Source organism: Olea europaea, chromosome 18 (assembly GCF_002742605.1).
Source record: "Olea europaea var. sylvestris chromosome 18, O_europaea_v1, whole genome shotgun sequence".
Lineage (NCBI taxonomy): Eukaryota > Viridiplantae > Streptophyta > Magnoliopsida > Lamiales > Oleaceae > Olea > Olea europaea.
This window is the reverse complement of record NC_036254.1, coordinates 8,093,276-8,111,155: the sequence shown is the minus strand read 5'-3', so window position 1 is coordinate 8,111,155 and position 17,880 is coordinate 8,093,276. Positions and strand designations below refer to the sequence as shown.

At 32.9% G+C, this 17,880-nt stretch overlaps 2 protein-coding genes across 4 annotated transcripts; both read right to left on the bottom strand.

Annotated features, from left to right (window-relative positions):
* Positions 1-3,080: 3,080 nt before the first annotated feature.
* LOC111367367 (protein PIN-LIKES 2-like) lies at positions 3,081-6,283 on the bottom strand. Of its 3 annotated transcripts, none has more exons than XM_022988192.1 (3): positions 6,259-6,283; positions 4,861-4,930; positions 3,081-4,653 (listed from the first exon to the last, which is right to left on the bottom strand). In XM_022988192.1, exon 3 carries the CDS (start codon positions 4,620-4,622, stop codon positions 3,249-3,251), a length of 1,374 nt encoding a protein of 457 aa, XP_022843960.1. In that variant the 5' UTR covers positions 4,623-4,653; positions 4,861-4,930; positions 6,259-6,283; the 3' UTR covers positions 3,081-3,248. The 3 variants fall into 3 exon arrangements, with proteins under 3 accessions (XP_022843960.1, XP_022843958.1, XP_022843959.1); XM_022988190.1 differs by lacking the exon at positions 6,259-6,283 and adding an exon at positions 5,003-5,126; XM_022988191.1 differs by lacking the exons at positions 4,861-4,930; positions 6,259-6,283 and adding an exon at positions 5,003-5,105.
* A 9,967-nt stretch (positions 6,284-16,250) lies between these two features.
* LOC111366692 lies at positions 16,251-16,856 on the bottom strand. Its single transcript, XM_022987398.1, has one exon. The coding sequence runs from the start codon at positions 16,854-16,856 to the stop codon at positions 16,251-16,253; it is 606 nt and encodes a 201-aa protein (XP_022843166.1).
* Between the last annotated feature and the right edge of the window lie 1,024 nt (positions 16,857-17,880).

The following is a 17,880-nucleotide window of genomic DNA, read 5'->3' as shown; positions in this document are numbered from 1 at the left end:
AAAGGTTCCCTAAAACTTCATGCCTACTGCGATTCTGACTGGGCGGGAGATCCTAGGGACAGACGATCAACTACTGGCTATGGAGTATTTTTGGGCCCGTGTTTGATATCATGGTGTGCAAAGAAGCAATGTGTGGTTTCTCGCTCTAGTACTGAATCTGAATACAGGGCTTTGGCTATGGTTGTTGTGGAACTCTATTGGCTTCGAATGCTCCTTAAAGACCTACATGTGCCTCGTCTCTTCCCTCCTGTCATTTGGTGTGACAATCAAAGTGCAATTGCCCTTGCTGCCAATCCAGTTTATCATGCTCGCACTAAACACATCGAGGTGGATTTTCATTTTATTTGAGAAAAGATATTGAACAAGGATGTCTGTACTCATTATATCCCTACAATAGATCAGGTTGCGGATATTTTCACAAAGGGCCTGTCCTCCTCTCGGTTCTAGTTCCTAAGAGACAAACTCATGGTTTGTGATCTCCCCATTCATTTGAGAGGGGGTGTTAAGCCAGACAAATCACGTCCCCTTAATTCTGCAAATCACACTAATTGTGCTGTGATTGATAAGCTAAGATAGGAATTCCAGCATTATTCCTGTAGATGACTGATATCTTTTCTTTTTTTATTAATCCTTCTATGGTGTATAGATTAGACTACCAATTATATGTCTCAACAACTTCTATATAATACATGTTATACAACAGGTTTGGTGCATTGACCAAACCCTTCTCCTGCAATTCTTTCTTAACAATGATTTGAACCACACATTATACGTCAATAATTTAAAAATTTCAACATGAGGTGTGTTGATGGTGGAGAAAAGTTTAGGGTCTCAATTAAGCTCTACAATAGAAGGGGTGTCCAAATTTTTCTTGGACTATAATATCAAATTAAATCAAGTTTTGATTGTTTAATAGTCATTCGATTCTAAAATGTGTTGATAAAATTTAAAAAACATCGTAATTCGCCTCGATTAGTCAAATAGCTATTTTCAACATGAGGTGTGTTGATGGTGGAGAAAAGTTTAGGGTCTCAATTAAGCTCTACAATAGAAGGGGTGTCCAAATTTTTCTTGGACTATAATATCAAATTAAATCAAGTTTTGATTGTTTAATAGTCATTCGATTCTAAAATGTGTTGATAAAATTTAAAAAACATCGTAATTCGCCTCGATTAGTCAAATAGCTAGAATATTATACGATGAGATTCACGAATAGGCCCATTTTGCGAGACGTCAATTTTGGTCCGACTAGGAAGTATCAAATTATTTGAACCACAGACCATGTTTGAAGGGTCAACAAGGAACCATCAAGACTATGTCTTCAAACAGTCATATCACATTAATTCGACTAAGTTTACAATACAGATGCATTCATCTACAAATGGTCAAACTGAATACGTTTAGTGAAAAAACTCGAAGGATCATTGCAATCTCATCCAAACGGTTGCGATCTTGTGCTATAGATGACATCATCATTCAGAGTTCAAGGTACCCTACTATCACTCAACCTACTTCGTCTAGGACTCTCTTGTGCTTTTGATAAGCATCATTGACTTGGCCATTTGAGTTTCTTTGGTCGACACCACATTGGTGTCCCCTTAAGATTTTTAATGATTTTTACTTTCGTTCTAGTTTCTTGAGTTCTCAGTATTGCTGATTGCTCCTACCGTCCACATATATAATAACCAAAGGAAAGCATTCCTCTTACACATGAATTTGACAAGTATTTTTGACAAATAATCGTGACCTTTAATTTAAAGCAAATCCAACGGTTAGTATCTCATGAATCTCAAGTGATTATAGCTAACTCTCTCATGATCCTAATGAAATACATGCTGACCGTTGGATTTTCTTAAATTAAAGGTCACGATTATTTGTCAAAAATACTTGTCAAATTTATGTGTAGGAGGAATGTTCCCCATAACCAAATATATCAATTGATAACATGCTATCACAGTCAACAAAGATAGATTAGGCATGTTGCAACCCATTTATGAGAAAAAATGTACACGTCCCAGGATTTCAATAAACAAATCTAATTTACATGTAGGGAGGCAAGTTGCAGACTAAATTAAGGCCCCGTTTAAGCTCCATTATTTCCTCATTAAAATAAAAAATATGACCATTATCCATTACATCAAGCCACCATATTTGATTTTATATTCCTTGTGGAGAGTCCATAACGACTATATTTTTCATTCTAATTTTTACAATAATATGACTTAAACGGGGGCTAAACTGAATAGAAGATTAATAAACAAAGAAACCTGCTACGTGGCCCTGTCGCGTAGGCCTGTCCGTTAAGATTTTTCCATAAACAAATCTAATTTACTGCTTCTCTTCCCATTCATCCTGGTGTAATAGAAATAGATATACCTCAATGAGTGGGTCAATTGTTGTGTGCCCTGGTTACCTTCTCACTATTTCTCCAACTTGACCATGAAAAAGGGCAAGCAATCCTTAAATCAGATTTTTCTTCTGTTCTCTATTCTACTGCTTTTTACTTTTCTTTTTATCCTTGGTATCTGGCCTCATTTAAATTCACCAGTGCTACAACAAGAAAGGTACCCAACCCCGTCGGCTCAACACTGTTATGTGCTTAGAAATAGCTAAACAAAGTTATAAAACAATTTGGAAAAACATCCCAACTAAAAGTTGAAACAGATTTATACACAAAAGAGGGTAAAATATTTGTAAGTTGCTGCTGGTTGCAGTATTAGGACTCACCAGCAATAAGGAGATACTAGCAACCACAGTATACCAGTCGACTACAGGGTAAGAGAATCTTGTAATACGAAGGCAACAATAGCCAGCAATACTACCATGGACTTCATTAAGTGTAATATGAGTTTTGTACCAAATTAGAACTTCACTGCTCTAGGCGGTTTTAATCCAGATAAGTAAAGCTCAAGCATGGAATAGGAAATGAGTTAATTTTCCTTTTATACATATCAACTATGTAAACTGTGGTCCTTCAAGACAAATTTAGGCTTCTTTCCTATTAGTGTGTCATGTTCGAGCACATATTTATGAGAATTAAGAACTGTGTTTGCTTGAAGGAAACAAATGATTATTTTTTTAATTATTTTGAGTCAATATTATTTGACTCATTTACAGGAGGATTCATTTTCATTCTTCATCAACGTAATTCAACTACACGAGTTCAGATGTAAAACTTGATACGACCATCAGCTAAAAACTAGTCATGGTTGTAATTTAAGGAGAAGCAGCAAAGTTCAAAACAAACCTCAAATATAAGAAAACAGCAGCTTGAAGTAAATGACAACATATATTGAAAGAGAGAAGACAGCAAAGATATGTTGCCAAAAGAGGAGAGCCGAAGCTTCACTAACTGCATAACCTCTTAAGCTTGCAACTGCTCCCAACAAGATGGCACTTGGTGTTGTGTACTGCAATAGAAGCACGAATCGGTACATTTGATCCCCGGGGATCAGAAATTTTAGTTTATCTGCCAATAAAACTACGCCAGATCCAACCAAGGGGAGTACCAAAAGTCTAGCAACAATAATACCAATGGTAGTTCTTAGCCCGAGCTTAGATTCATTGGGACCCTCGGCAAGCATTCCTCCGAGGACAAGCATTACAGAAGGCACCATTGCTCCAGCCAAAATTTCTAAACTATCTGTGATGAATGCAAGTGGCGCATCGTCTCCATAAACAACCGATTTGATAGGAGGAACCATACCAACAATGAAAGCCAATAATGTAGCAAATGTTGGGGGCTGAAGAATGTGTTGAACTGGCGTTTTCTCAGCCACAATTCTTATTCTTCTGACAACCCGAGGCTCAGCTAAACATCTAAGAGATTTTGGACTCCCTGGAGCTGGAGCTGGAGCTGGACCTTCTTCAAGCAATGAATCGGGTTCTTGAATTGAATTTTGGGATACGCTGGATACATCCCCAAAAACTCTTGCAATTAATGGGGTTTTGCAATGTTCAGTTTCTCTATCTTCCATTCCAGGCCACTCGGCTTCCACAAGAAGTGGCCTACTGAGATCGTTTGAGGGTAATTGTTCTTGAATTTCAACACCGTCCTCAACAATATCATAATAATCCATCGGAGGCTCCATCATGTGGTAAACAAGAGTATAAACAAGAAGAACTGCAACCCATTGGGCAAAAGATACATAGGCTGTACCAGTAGTGTGACAAGTTGGGCCAAATGGATTATCAGAACTATGGCATACTGATGCAACAATAGAAAGAGGCAAATTGCCCGTATTCCCAAAGGCTGTCATAATGATTGTAAACCTAAAGTATTCTGGAGGTGGCCGACATATTTTAGCCACCAAGAACCCCAAAACACAACCAATAGCAGTGCTAAGAATCACATTAACAGGTATAAACCACCAGCGGGTGAAATTCTTGAGAGTAATAGTTTCCCCAAGATGAATAAAGATCATACAGGGCAAGAACAAAGCAAAAACAAGCTTGCTAAGAAGCTTGAAAGTGGCTCTTGGAACAAGTTGAGTTTTGGGGTGGGCTAGAATTAAACCAATAACCGAGAGACAAATAAGTTTCAACAAAGGAAGCACAGAACGAATAAGATCCTCATTTCTTGACCGCACGATGGTATTAGTTTGGGCAAACTGAGAATCCATTTTCAAACCTTCCCAATGAAGTTTCAATAACCTAAATCAAGCCCAGAGAGTTAGAATACTAATCAAGATCGAAACTTTACAAAAGGGGGTTCCTAAATTCTTATAGTATAAAGCAAGAACAGTGCCATCAAAAATTAAATTCACAAAAAGCGAAATTTCAAGAATTAGCAGGAATTGATTTTGAGTAAATCCCAACACAATAAAAATTCGATAACATCTGCAAAGGAGTAGAGCTTACTGAATATAAAAGATCAAATTTGAGCAAAGTTCTTGAACCACAGATGAGCAAAGATAAGTACCCTTTTTATCTGTATATGCAAAGAGAAAAAAGAGATACAAGTTCAGGAAGCGACAAGCGTGCTGAATGAAGGCTAAAATACCTTCAATAATGCATCTGAAACTGCTAAGACGCCCCTAATTTTTTCGATCTTTTTATATTTTGGTAGTTCTATATACAACAAAATTAATCACTCTATCCTCTTATTATAAATGTTTGAATGTGGTTCGTTGATAGCAACATGAAATTGAGTGATTAAATTGAATATCTAAACATGGCCCATATGCAGCCATCAATTAATTTGTGTGTGTGATGTGATTATTGATGATTTCTATTACCAATTACGACTGTCTGCTGAATTATTGATTTGCACTAAGAAATTATATTAGATTTTACTACATAATTTGTTAAATATTGGTATTAACTTTATGCTAGAGCACAAATAACATTATATTAATTGATGAATAAATTTACGATGTGTCATGATTGAATTAAATTTATTATCGATCAATTGAATATATTGACTATTTATTTACTTACAATTTTTCCCCCTTGGGGAAAGGAGTAGGTGAAAGATTAAAAAGGGTTAAGGTCTTAAGATTGCAACAAATCAGATTTAACTTTGCTTTAAATATAATAGAGATGCTGACTTTGAGTTAAATGTAATAGAATCATAGATATTGCCCTTGTCAGTAATGTATCAACGGAAGAATAACTAACAGTATGTTTACCTAACCTTAAACCAAGTGGCAACTGCTTTTTATGTAATTTTTTTTTCTCTTGGTGTTGAATAAACCCAAACATGCTCTATTTAAAAAGTAAATTTTGACTAATGAAATTTACATTTTTTTCAAAAAATATTAAGAGCTTGTTTGGTAGTGATTTTGAAAATTGATTTTTTGACCGATGGGAGAAAAGTGGGGTCCATCTGTGAGAGAAGAAGTCAAATATGACGGTTGGAATAGTGAAACAACGGTCAAAAAATTAATTTTTTGGGTGAAAAAATCTGGCCCAAACAGGCCCTAAGTAACTCTTAAAGTAGATTTAAGTTTAGTAAATATATCCTAATACCGTGTTTGATCTAGAAAGTCAATAAAAAGTTAGTTTTTTTGGGGACAATATCATAGGAATAACGCTAAAAAATCATCTTCTAATGGATTTTAATCAGGACAAGACATGTAAACTATTTTGTGCACGCATAAAATGATCTCTATTGCATTTTATCCTTCTTGATACTTATAGAGAACTGTTGCTTAATAGATGAGCAAAGATAAGTACCCTTTTTATCTGTATATGCAAAGAGAAAAAAGAGATACAAGTTCAGGAAGCGACAAGCGTGCTGAATGAAGGCTAAAATACCTTCAATAATGCATCTGAAACTGCTAAGACGCCCCTAATTTTTTCGATCTTTTTATATTTTGGTAGTTCTATATACAACAAAATTAATCACTCTATCCTCTTATTATAAATGTTTGAATGTGGTTCGTTGATAGCAACATGAAATTGAGTGATTAAATTGAATATCTAAACATGGCCCATATGCAGCCATCAATTAATTTGTGTGTGTGATGTGATTATTGATGATTTCTATTACCAATTACGACTGTCTGCTGAATTATTGATTTGCACTAAGAAATTATATTAGATTTTACTACATAATTTGTTAAATATTGGTATTAACTTTATGCTAGAGCACAAATAACATTATATTAATTGATGAATAAATTTACGATGTGTCATGATTGAATTAAATTTATTATCGATCAATTGAATATATTGACTATTTATTTACTTACAATTTTTCCCCCTTGGGGAAAGGAGTAGGTGAAAGATTAAAAAGGGTTAAGGTCTTAAGATTGCAACAAATCAGATTTAACTTTGCTTTAAATATAATAGAGATGCTGACTTTGAGTTAAATGTAATAGAATCATAGATATTGCCCTTGTCAGTAATGTATCAACGGAAGAATAACTAACAGTATGTTTACCTAACCTTAAACCAAGTGGCAACTGCTTTTTATGTAATTTTTTTTTCTCTTGGTGTTGAATAAACCCAAACATGCTCTATTTAAAAAGTAAATTTTGACTAATGAAATTTACATTTTTTTCAAAAAATATTAAGAGCCCGTTTGAGAGTGATTTTGAGAATTGATTTTTTGACCGTTAGAAGAAAAGTGGGGTCCACCTATGAGAAAAGAAGTCAAATATGACGGTTGGAATAGTGAAATAACGGTCAAAAAATTAATTTTTTGAGTGAAAAAATCTGGCCCAAACAGGCCCTAAGTAACTCTTAAAGTAGATTTAAGTTTAGTAAATATATCCTAATACCGTGTTTGATCTAGAAAGTCAATAAAAAGTTAGTTTTTTTGGGGACAATATCACAGGAATAACGCTAAAAAATCATCTTCTAATGGATTTTAATCAGGACAAGACATGTAAACTATTTTGTGCACGCATAAAATGATCTCTATTGCATTTTATCCTTCTTGATACTTATAGAGAACTGTTGCTTAACGAAACTTCAAATTTATCAATTTTCAAGTTCAAGATCTAGACCATATTTTATCCTTATTTCTTAATTTATTTATTTTTAAATTCAATTTCAATCATATATTTTATGGGATTCACAATTTTTAATAACGCATTTTATTAAATTTTATCAAATTTACGAATAATTTGATTTTTATCTAAATTGAAATGAGTTTTCGTATGTATGTGTGTGTGAAAGTATCAACTAGGATGTACGCACAACATTATTCTTCTTGTTAATAGTTCTACTTTATTTTATTACAATAAGTGGTAGAATTAGGGTGCGAATTTTGAGGTCTAATTTAATTATCAAAATTTTTCATAAAAAGGAAAAATAGTATAAAAATTAAAATTAAAATGCCATATAATTTATGGTTTTAAAAGTTTCTGTGGGGTTAGGGACACATTGACCCCACGTCCCTCAACCAAACATTATGGTACCGATGACTTGTCGATCGAGCAATTTCCTAGCAACATCACATCCTCATTTCGGCTCCACTGGCCCCACTTCGCCAAACATTCTATTACCAATTAGTCAATGACTTAATCGTTTTTGTTTTTTTATATTTAGACTTAATTGATCAGTAATTTGAACAATTTCCTAGTAACATCCATCATGAGACGATAGGTCCACGTAGGTCTATGTCAAATATAAAGACAAGGGTTTTTCTATTTGTACCACGCCCTCACAAGAGGGGGGCCCCACGATGTCGAGTGTCAACCTCGGTTACAAGTAGCAAGGTCGAAAAGACAATGGGTTCGGGACTTAGTTTTTTGTCCTCCATTACAATCAATCAATTGGTACGTAAAACTTAAATTACTTTTAAATAAATTTTAATCTCTAAATATATTTAGGTAATTTATTTTTCTTGTAATTCAAGGATTACTTTAGTATCAAAAATTTATTTTAAAACTTGTGTACTCATAATTAAGTTATTTAAGCTTAGTCAAAGGCTTTTAAGAAATGGAAGCACTCAAATGTAGTGCATGAAACCTCTCTTTATGAAAGTATTCTATGATTAAAGTAAATGATTGTTACAGATAACAAACGAAGCAAACAATGGTTGGAATTAGTTTATTTGATTAAACCAACAATAACTGATGAAGTAATATAAACAATTCTTAATTATATAGGTAAACAATAAATTTTGTAATTATTGACAATTATTGAAAATGCAAACCACTTCTTGCAAACAATGAAGTAATATTTTAAAATTCTAGTTATTATAAAAATTGTACTAAAATTGACACCTGCACCCTGGGAGTGACACGTGAGACTTTCTTACAGATTTTCTTAGTAAATCTTTAAATTCAAACTTTTAATAACAATTTAATTAATCAATAAATAATCACATCATCATGACAGCGGTGTGTGTCCAACCGTTATATATGTTCCTTCTCAATAAAGGTGGAGGTGGACTCTTTGGTCACCTTTAATTTTCATTCCATTTTTTTTTCTATTTTTAATCGTACAATTTTTTTATAAAATAATATTACATATAAATCGAAAATTTTTTATTCATTTACAACCATTCATTTTTAAAAAAAAAATATTATTCCATTCTTTTCATTTCTATAAAATGGGGGCCGAACAAGGGGCTAAAATACTCAGATAAAACCAAATTGGGAGGTTGCCTCATCAAGCATTTTCTCGCCCTTTTACTCCTTTAGGGTAGAGTAGGGTGGGTGGGACGGGGAGGACGAGGGTGGGGCATTTTTTTTTATACCCATATAATTTTTTTTTTCATTTTTAGTTTTTGATAATTAATTTTATTGTTTTCATTCATTGGACAATAATATAATTATCAAAATTTTTAATTAATTAATTTACTTTTAAAAGTTAAATTATTCAGATCTATTTGATAAACTAAGATTTTTATTGTTTATAATATTTTTTAGATAATACTAGTTGCTATCTTCTATTAAATGAAATTCCGTGAGTTTTTTCATTTTAAATATTTAACTCTTTACGAAAAATTAAACAAAGCGGGGGAGTGGCGGGGCCCATGTTACCCGTACCCACCTTGGGGGTGAAATTCCCCGCCCGTGCCTGACCCCATTGCTCTATTAAACGGGTAATCCATGCTCCGAAAACGAGTTTGACAGATATTTTTGTCATTCCTATTAGGACAGGGTTCTATATATTCTCAAGTATTATTCAAACATATCCAAGCAGAAACAAATTCTTTAACATCATTTCCCTGGCTTTGATGATCAACTTGGCACTAAGTCCTCGTTTCGTCCCATTTTTTGGAAAGGAAAATAGGTGGAATGATTTTTTTTTGAAAAATAAGTGGTTGAAAAATAAGGAAAAGTTTTCGATTTATGTATAATATTATTTTATGAAAGATTGTGTGATTGAAAATAGGAAAGAGAAAAATAGAATGTAATCGAATTTAATGTAATGAAATTCAAACAGGGCTAAAACAATTTTGATTCGTTGAATATTCCCTTCACACCCACCCTCACCTCCAACAAATAAGATTTTGACAAATAATTTTGAAAATAAAAAATTTGGTACTCCAACTCTATCATGATACGATTAATGTAATTGATTTTGATTAATTGAACATTTTTCAAATATTTGACTGTATATTTGGCTAATATTTTGCAGTTGACACCGGCTATAAAATGCCGGGATTCTCTAAACACTGTAAGTCGGAATCCTCTAGAAATATTCGCAAAATAAGGCAAAGTTGCACAGTATTTGTAAAGTGTTCTTAAAAATAACAAATAAACTGAGAAAACTCGAAAATATTAGGCTCTGTTCTCTTTATCGTTTTCGGACCGTTTTCTGTTTTCGATTTTTCAAAACGGTGAAAACATGTTCTCTTTCCCGTTTTCGAAAACAAAAAAAAAATTTGTGAAGAAAACACAAAACGACTTTTTTGTCATTTTGAGCGTTTTCAGTGTAAAATTTGAAAACGCGGGAAACACCTTTTTTTTTTTTTTTGAGGTTTTTTTTGAGGTGATGTTGTAGTGATTCTCAAAATTTCAAAAAAAAAATTCATTTTTTTTTTGTTTTGAGAAACTAACAAAAAGAACACATTTTCAACAATTTCAAAACAAACACTCAAAACACAAAATTCAAAATGAATTCAAAACTCAAAACACAAAACTGAAAAACAAAGAGAACACCCCCTTAACTTTACTCGAGTTTTGAAAACTAATTCATCGAAAAAGAAATCAATATGGATTATGTACGTGAGTAGTCGAGAAAACTGAAATAATACTTTGAGTAAAATTATAATTTTAGATGAGTTTAGATTCATTTTGTAAAGGTTATGTTGGATGGTTGGGTAATCAGAGGAATTGGGAGAATTGATCCAAACTTAGGATGTAAAGAGGAATTTTTTTTTTTTTTTAATCTTAAATTGAAAGGTAAATGTGAAATTAAAAGTGTCACTGTCCTTTTTAATTCATAGACAATTCTCACGGGCAATCGTACTGTGTAACAAAGAATATTCAAAATAATAAAGAAAACGAAAAAGAAAATTTGGTCGAGCGGCAATAATTTGCACTTTGCAGCGAGGGGGTGCACATGCAATGTTCTAATACGGAAGTTCAGCTGTCATTTTCTTTGGCTTGTCATAAATCTTCTCTATTATATTAGTAATATTATTTTTTTGCTTTCTCTACTACCTACCGTGTCATAGGGATATTAATGAATCGAGTCGAGTCAAGCCAAACTCAAGCTCGCTCGACTCGAGCTTTTTTGACCTGAGACGAGCTTAGCCAAAGATCGACCGAAAAATTAAAACTTAGTTTGGGCTTTCACTCTTTTTGTTTTTGTTTTTTTTTTACTTGTGACATTCTATAATTTTTTTAAGCAATTTAAAACATGTTCAATTTATACAAATTGCAGATTAAATAAAAATTACAACCCTTCTTCTTTTTCAGGGCTTGTGATCGACTATAATCACGGAGTTAAAATTGTACACGAATAAAATATTTCATGTACAATTTTTCTGAAACAAATAAATTTTAAAAAAAAAATTTATGTAATAGATTGAAAATAATTTTTTGAAACAAAAAAAAATCTTTTTTTTGAAACAAACAGATAAATTTTTTGAAACAAAAATAGAAGGTTTGTAGCTGCCTGTTTTAGAAACAGTCGTAGCTGCCGAATTTTTTATTTTTATTATGATTATTTTTTTTTTTTTAGGCAACTATGGCTGCCCCTTTTTAAGGCAGTTACAGCTGCCTCTTTTTATTTTTTCCCCCTCCAAATAACACGGGCTACTTTGGCCCGTGTTTGGATCTATTTGTCACGGGCTAGCCTATCTAGCTTGACGAGCCACACGGACCAGCTCAAGCTCAAGCTGACACCCAAAATGAGGTTCAGCCTAAGCCTTGGCTCAATTTCTTCGAATCGGGTTGACTCGAATTTTTTTCAAGTCGAGCCATGAGCAAGTGAACCAAATTGACAACCCTATCATGTTGTACCTAAAATTAGATTATTAAAAAATATTACACTTTGAAGGACATGTGGCATTAATGGCATACATGTGACATTCACCTTGAAGAATTGTACTAAGACGAAGTACAATAATGCTAGATCAACAGAATGTGCTTCACGGTTAGTTTACAAAATTTTGAATTTGATGAGATGGCTTTTACTTTGACTTCAAAAATAAAATAGGGTTTATCCCTGGACGAATGGGGGCACCACATTGGCTTAATACAATTTCGAAGTACTCATGGCTAGTTTCTCACATCGTTAATGGTGCATGAAATGGCCAATTCGTAGTAAATGTTTCGACGTGTCAAAGTAGGTTGTTCTAAACTAATATAAAAGAATTTTGATAATTTACTAACTTTAAAAATTTTTCGATGATCGTACACTAGTTGAATTCATAAATCATCTACGTCATCTTGAAGTTCATTTCAAAAATTATATCGTAGATATATTAAAAAAACGGTTACATGTGCATCTTAGAAGGAGATGCCTAACTTATCTTATCTTTAAAAAAAAAAAAAAAATCAATTATTTTATTTACATTTATTATTTTTGCGCAACAAATTTTTCAATATAATTTACATCATTTTATTAGGAAATTTTACATAGGGTATAGCGTCAAAATTTTGCAAATGTAAAAATTTCTAGTAAAATTTTTTTACTTTATATGAGGTGTGAATCATTATACTACTTTTTTTTCTCTCAAATATTTTTTCGTTCAAAAAATTCCTAATAAAATTTTTCCTCAAATAAGACATGTTAGATGTCACATTTTAAGATATACATTTAATGCAAGTTTAACTATTTTCGATATTCATTTGGACCATTCAATATGTTAATAATGTAATTCTTGAAATGAGCTTCGAGATTACAAAATTTTTAAAGTTAGCATGATATCAAAATTCTCAAAATATTAATTTGAAAAGATGTACTTTGACTTGCCGTAATATTTACTATGATCATTCGTTTCACACGCCGTTAACAATGTGAAAAATTATGTCATGAGCATTTTGAAATGATATTAAGAATGTTATAGTTTGACTTTATTTGATATCTCGTAATGACCCTTAAAATTAAAACAAAAAATCATAAATTTAATGAATTAATAACATTTTTACGTGAGCACTGTAGAGAGAAAAAGAGCGAGTGACAATAATAATTTATTTTTTAAGTCAGTAAAAATCACCTAAATTCAAAATTCTATAAACTACCTTTGAAACACATTCTATACATCTAGCATTACCTGACGAACGAAATACGGGAATGAGAAATCTTCAATGAACTTTGATAAAAGCACTTCGGATTGAAAGGTTAATTGACACAAAACATCCCTATCTTTTAAGTTTATTGTAGAAAACGTTCATACCTTTCATTTTTTGACATTTTCGTACCTATCTTTCACCTTTCATTGCACTGAACGTCGTTTTAATTAATTTTTAACATAAAATGACCAATATACCTTCCTATTTAAAAATATAAAAAAGAAAAGAAATATAAAAAACGAATTGCAACTTAGGCCCAAACTTTTTAAAAAGTGCAAATAATCCTCAAAAATAACTCCACCTTCTTCCTACTAAGTACCCACAGTTAAAAATAACCATCTGAATCGAGCCAAATCGAGATACGAACCGAACCGACTTACGTGGTTATGGTGCGGGAAGAAAGTGAAGTTATTTTGGTGGGTTATTTGCATTTTTAAAAAAGTTTGGGCCTATAGTAGCAATTTTTTTTGTTTTATTTAAATATGAGGGTATATTGATCATTTTATGTTAAAAATTGGTAAAAATGACGTTCAGCGCAAAGAAATGTGAAAGGTAGGGGGTGAAAATGTCAAAAAAAAATGAAAAGTATAGATGTTTTTCACAATAAACTTGAAAAATAAGAACGTTTTGTGCTAATTATCCGCATTCAAATTGTAAGCCCCTGTTTGAATCTCATTACATTACATTCTATTTCCTCTCTCATATATTCAATCACATAATTTTTCATAAAGTAATGTTACACGTAAACTAATATCTTTTTCTTATTTTTTAATCGTTCATTTTTTTTAAAAAAATATTATTCTACCCATTTTCATTTTCATAAAATGGGGCCCAAATGGGGCTTAGACCTACCCCTCAGAGTAAGAGAATGAGAGAACTAATGATTACAGTGCAGCAACTTGTCTTCCCACTGGGGCCACCACTATCCTCACAGGTCAATCAGAGTCATTGTATTTTTTTTTTTTTTGTTGATATCCAGGTATCCCAACTTACACCAGACTAAATCCTGGACCTCTAAGACTCATGCCCCTAAAATCTTGGAGGGGGTAAATCGCGGGATATGCCTCAACTAGATCACAGGTTCCCCCCATTGACTGTACACTTTTGCGCACAAGAGACCCTCCTCCATAGTGATTGTTCCATACCAATTTTTTGGCCGCAGGTTCCCACCAGGAATCGAACTCTCCACCCTGCCGCTGGAAGCAAGCCAATATTGATTGATCCACCAGTTGAGCTGTGCCCCGAGAGGCATCAGAGTCATTGTAAAGATAGCTTCAGATGAAAGATGAATGAATAATGCCACGGAAACAAGTTGAAAAACAGACTTAAAACTAAATTGCACACGTGTCGATGCATAATTGAAAAGCTTGAAAAAAAAAAACACCCAACAACTTGTTGACACATCGATCTATTTTTTATTTCCTGTTCTGTTTATCATTTTCCAAGATGAATCCTAAGCCATCATTGCACGCCAATCGTTTCTCTTCTCACCAATCAAAGCCACCTCACAACCAATCAATCACACATCCTAAAAATATATTGTAGCTCGACAATATATAGGTGGTCCGAAAAAGGGTTTTACCTTTAAAATGGGGGCATTTCCTTCTAATGTGACACACAAAAAGGTTTCCTAGAGAGATCAGATGTTACACAAACACCTAGTTGCACCAAACTTGTTCACTATGAAATTCAATTTTTATTTAATGTAATCCGTATTAAATTGATTAAAAGATACGACGTCATTTTTTTACCTTCAACATACCCTATTATTAAAAAAAAAAAGGTTAAACCCTAACCTTAAGGGTCCCCCATCACCCCTGCCCTGGAGTATCGTGAGGGAGGTAAATCGCAGGTTATGCCTCCAAGGGTACAGGGTGGAAGGCTGCTTGTACACTTGCACTTACCCAAGAGCCAAATCCATATTTCAGGATTTGAACCCTTGACGCAGCAGCCTCAAGAAAAAGTGGATTTCTCCACCCTCCCCTTTTACCACTTGGAGATGTGCCCTGGGGGCCCCTATTATTTTTAACATGGAGGCTTGTGCAAGTGCAAGTCTACGAGATCATGTACAATGACTTGTGAATTAATATATATATATAAATATATTGTTGGAAATTTTATAAGCAGATCAATTTTAAGAGTGGAATAAATAAATTTTCAACTTGTTCGAAAACTCTTTTAAATAATTTAAATTATCTTTTTCTACCTTTGCTCTCCTTTCCGATGCATGGATAATGCTCGTCTATTTTAGTATTTTTCATATACTCTTTCTCGCTCAAGTTTTGTAGTGGAGCCCACAAGGAGAAATGCTTAGAATATGTTTTTAAAGGAAGGATATAACAGATTTCAATTATATTTTCATAAGAGCTAAATTTAATAATAGTTATTTAGCAATGAAATAGTCCATGTCTAATCTTGACGTCATACTAAAGTTTTAAAAAATTATCCCAACTTTTATTGAGAAAAATGATGAAAATGATTTTTTTTTACAAGAAAAGGTAAAGATATGGATGAAATGCGCCAAAAAACGAAAGATAAGGACGTTTTTCACAAAAATCATGAAAGGCAATTGCACTTTTTTTCTTTTCTTTAAAGAATAGGCTTGTCGGCGGCTTGGTTAGGCCTCTACAATATGAATCTATCAAAGTAAGAACGTTAAATGGGGGGGAGTCAAGCCACTCGGCTCTCCTACTGAGTGGCTCACCAATTTTTTATTTTTATTTTTATTTCTATTGAAGTTACATTTTTTTCATTACAATTAATCTTCGATCAAAAAATTTGCTACTTGACTCGCTAGTGCGGCTCACCCCATATAAAACCCCTAATCCAAAGGCACGACCTACCAGGCCAATCTTTATTTTTGGGCAGCATAACGCATTTGACACTCTTATAATAAATAGAATTTAATAAGTGTCTATTATATAGATGAAACAAACACGCATTTTGAATCCTATACACTATAAATCTATAGCAATGATACTTGTACATCATTGTGTACAAATTGAATTATATTAATTAACAATTTTTTTTATTTTTTATTTGCTTTCTTTCTCTTTTTTCCACTTCATCAATTTGAACAAAATGATTTACAAATAGTATTACTCAAAGATCAATGTCTATCGATACATGAGACCCAGCTAGTAATCCCTTAGCCACCTTGAAGACATTGATCAAGACAACAGATGTCGACAATGGTACACTCATGGCAATTAACGTTAACATTCCTAAAGCCACACTAGGCCTTGTATTCATCAAATAAGACTGCAATATCCCTACACCCGCACAGATATCCTCCTGGTAATGTCTACAGTATTTCTTCTCCCATTCTTTCCAATTGGAATTAGGCATCTCCTTCGAATTAGGCACATCCTGGCTGCTGCTACTAGCCTCTGACATCCTTATTTTCTTGATTCGCATTCGCAGAACGATCATATTTTTATCAACAGATTTTCCCTCGTCGTCGCCTTTCTTTTCACTGACAACTTTTATGATTGTAATTCCATAATTTCTTCTTCGGTACTGAGAGGGAATATTTATACTTAACACACGCTTTCTGTATAAAGTAGGGCTAGTCAAGAAAGTAGTTGCCTCCATATAGTTGCTATTGTGATAATTTCCAGAGATTTTGCTGTATGGCTGTGCTTTTTCAAGAACAATTGGTGATTGAAAATGAATGTAGAAAGACATTTTATATAAAACTGGGGACATGCTTATACGTAGGCATAAAAGGTACTTTTCTTCTTTTTTCCTTTTGTGGAAGTCGTGTGTTTTAATTTGTGTCTTGTACATAAGCAAATTCGGGTTTTGCGCCGCTAATGAAGCATCAGCTTGGAAGCTTGAAATGCACTTATGATGGCATTTCGAGGTTGCTTTGAAGGAATAATCACTTGTGCAAAGCAATTGTCATCGCATTTTAAGGTTGCTTTGAAGGAATAATTACTTTTGCAACAGGTCATGCTTGAATGCCTAGGGAAAACAATTGCAACAAGGAAAGAATTAGCGGGTGTCACTAATTATATATATTCAACATCAAACTTTTTAAATTATGTCACTTTTTAAAACTCTTTATATTTTCATAATTAGTAATTTCAACGATTTTGTTGTGTTATGATGTCGCTTATGTGATTGATGGTCGAAATGAGATGTCATTAATAAAACTTTCACTTTCACTTCCACATACTATTTTGATTTAATCACACTTATTTATTTAATTCATTAGCTTTTTCATTTAATATAGAGATCAACACTATTTTGAATATTGATTTGATTGATATTTTTCTCCATATGTTACATCGATCAATGAATGTCTTAAGTAACTTCAACGGAACAACTCCGTATATTTGATAACAATTTATGCTAAAGAATAATATTTTGGACAATCAACAAAATTCATAACCCGAATTTGTAGCGATTAGTCGGTTACAAGACTATTTCAGGAGCTATAATTGGAAATTAAAGAAGAACAAATGATAAAATGTATGCATGCATGCATGTGTCGGGATTTTGACTCAAAGTGCCAAAAAAAGTAAAGAAAATTCGGCTTAAAGTGTGAGGTAAATTAAATTGTAAGCTTAGCATCTTAACTTTTTTGTTCTCTTTGTGATTTGTTGAAAGAGTAGGAGTTGATTGAGTGAAATTTTATATGATTGTACAAAATTTTCATATGGTGAAAGCATTAAAGTTTGAAAATTTTTCGTCTTATTATTTTTTTTCAATTTTTCTTATTTTGAAT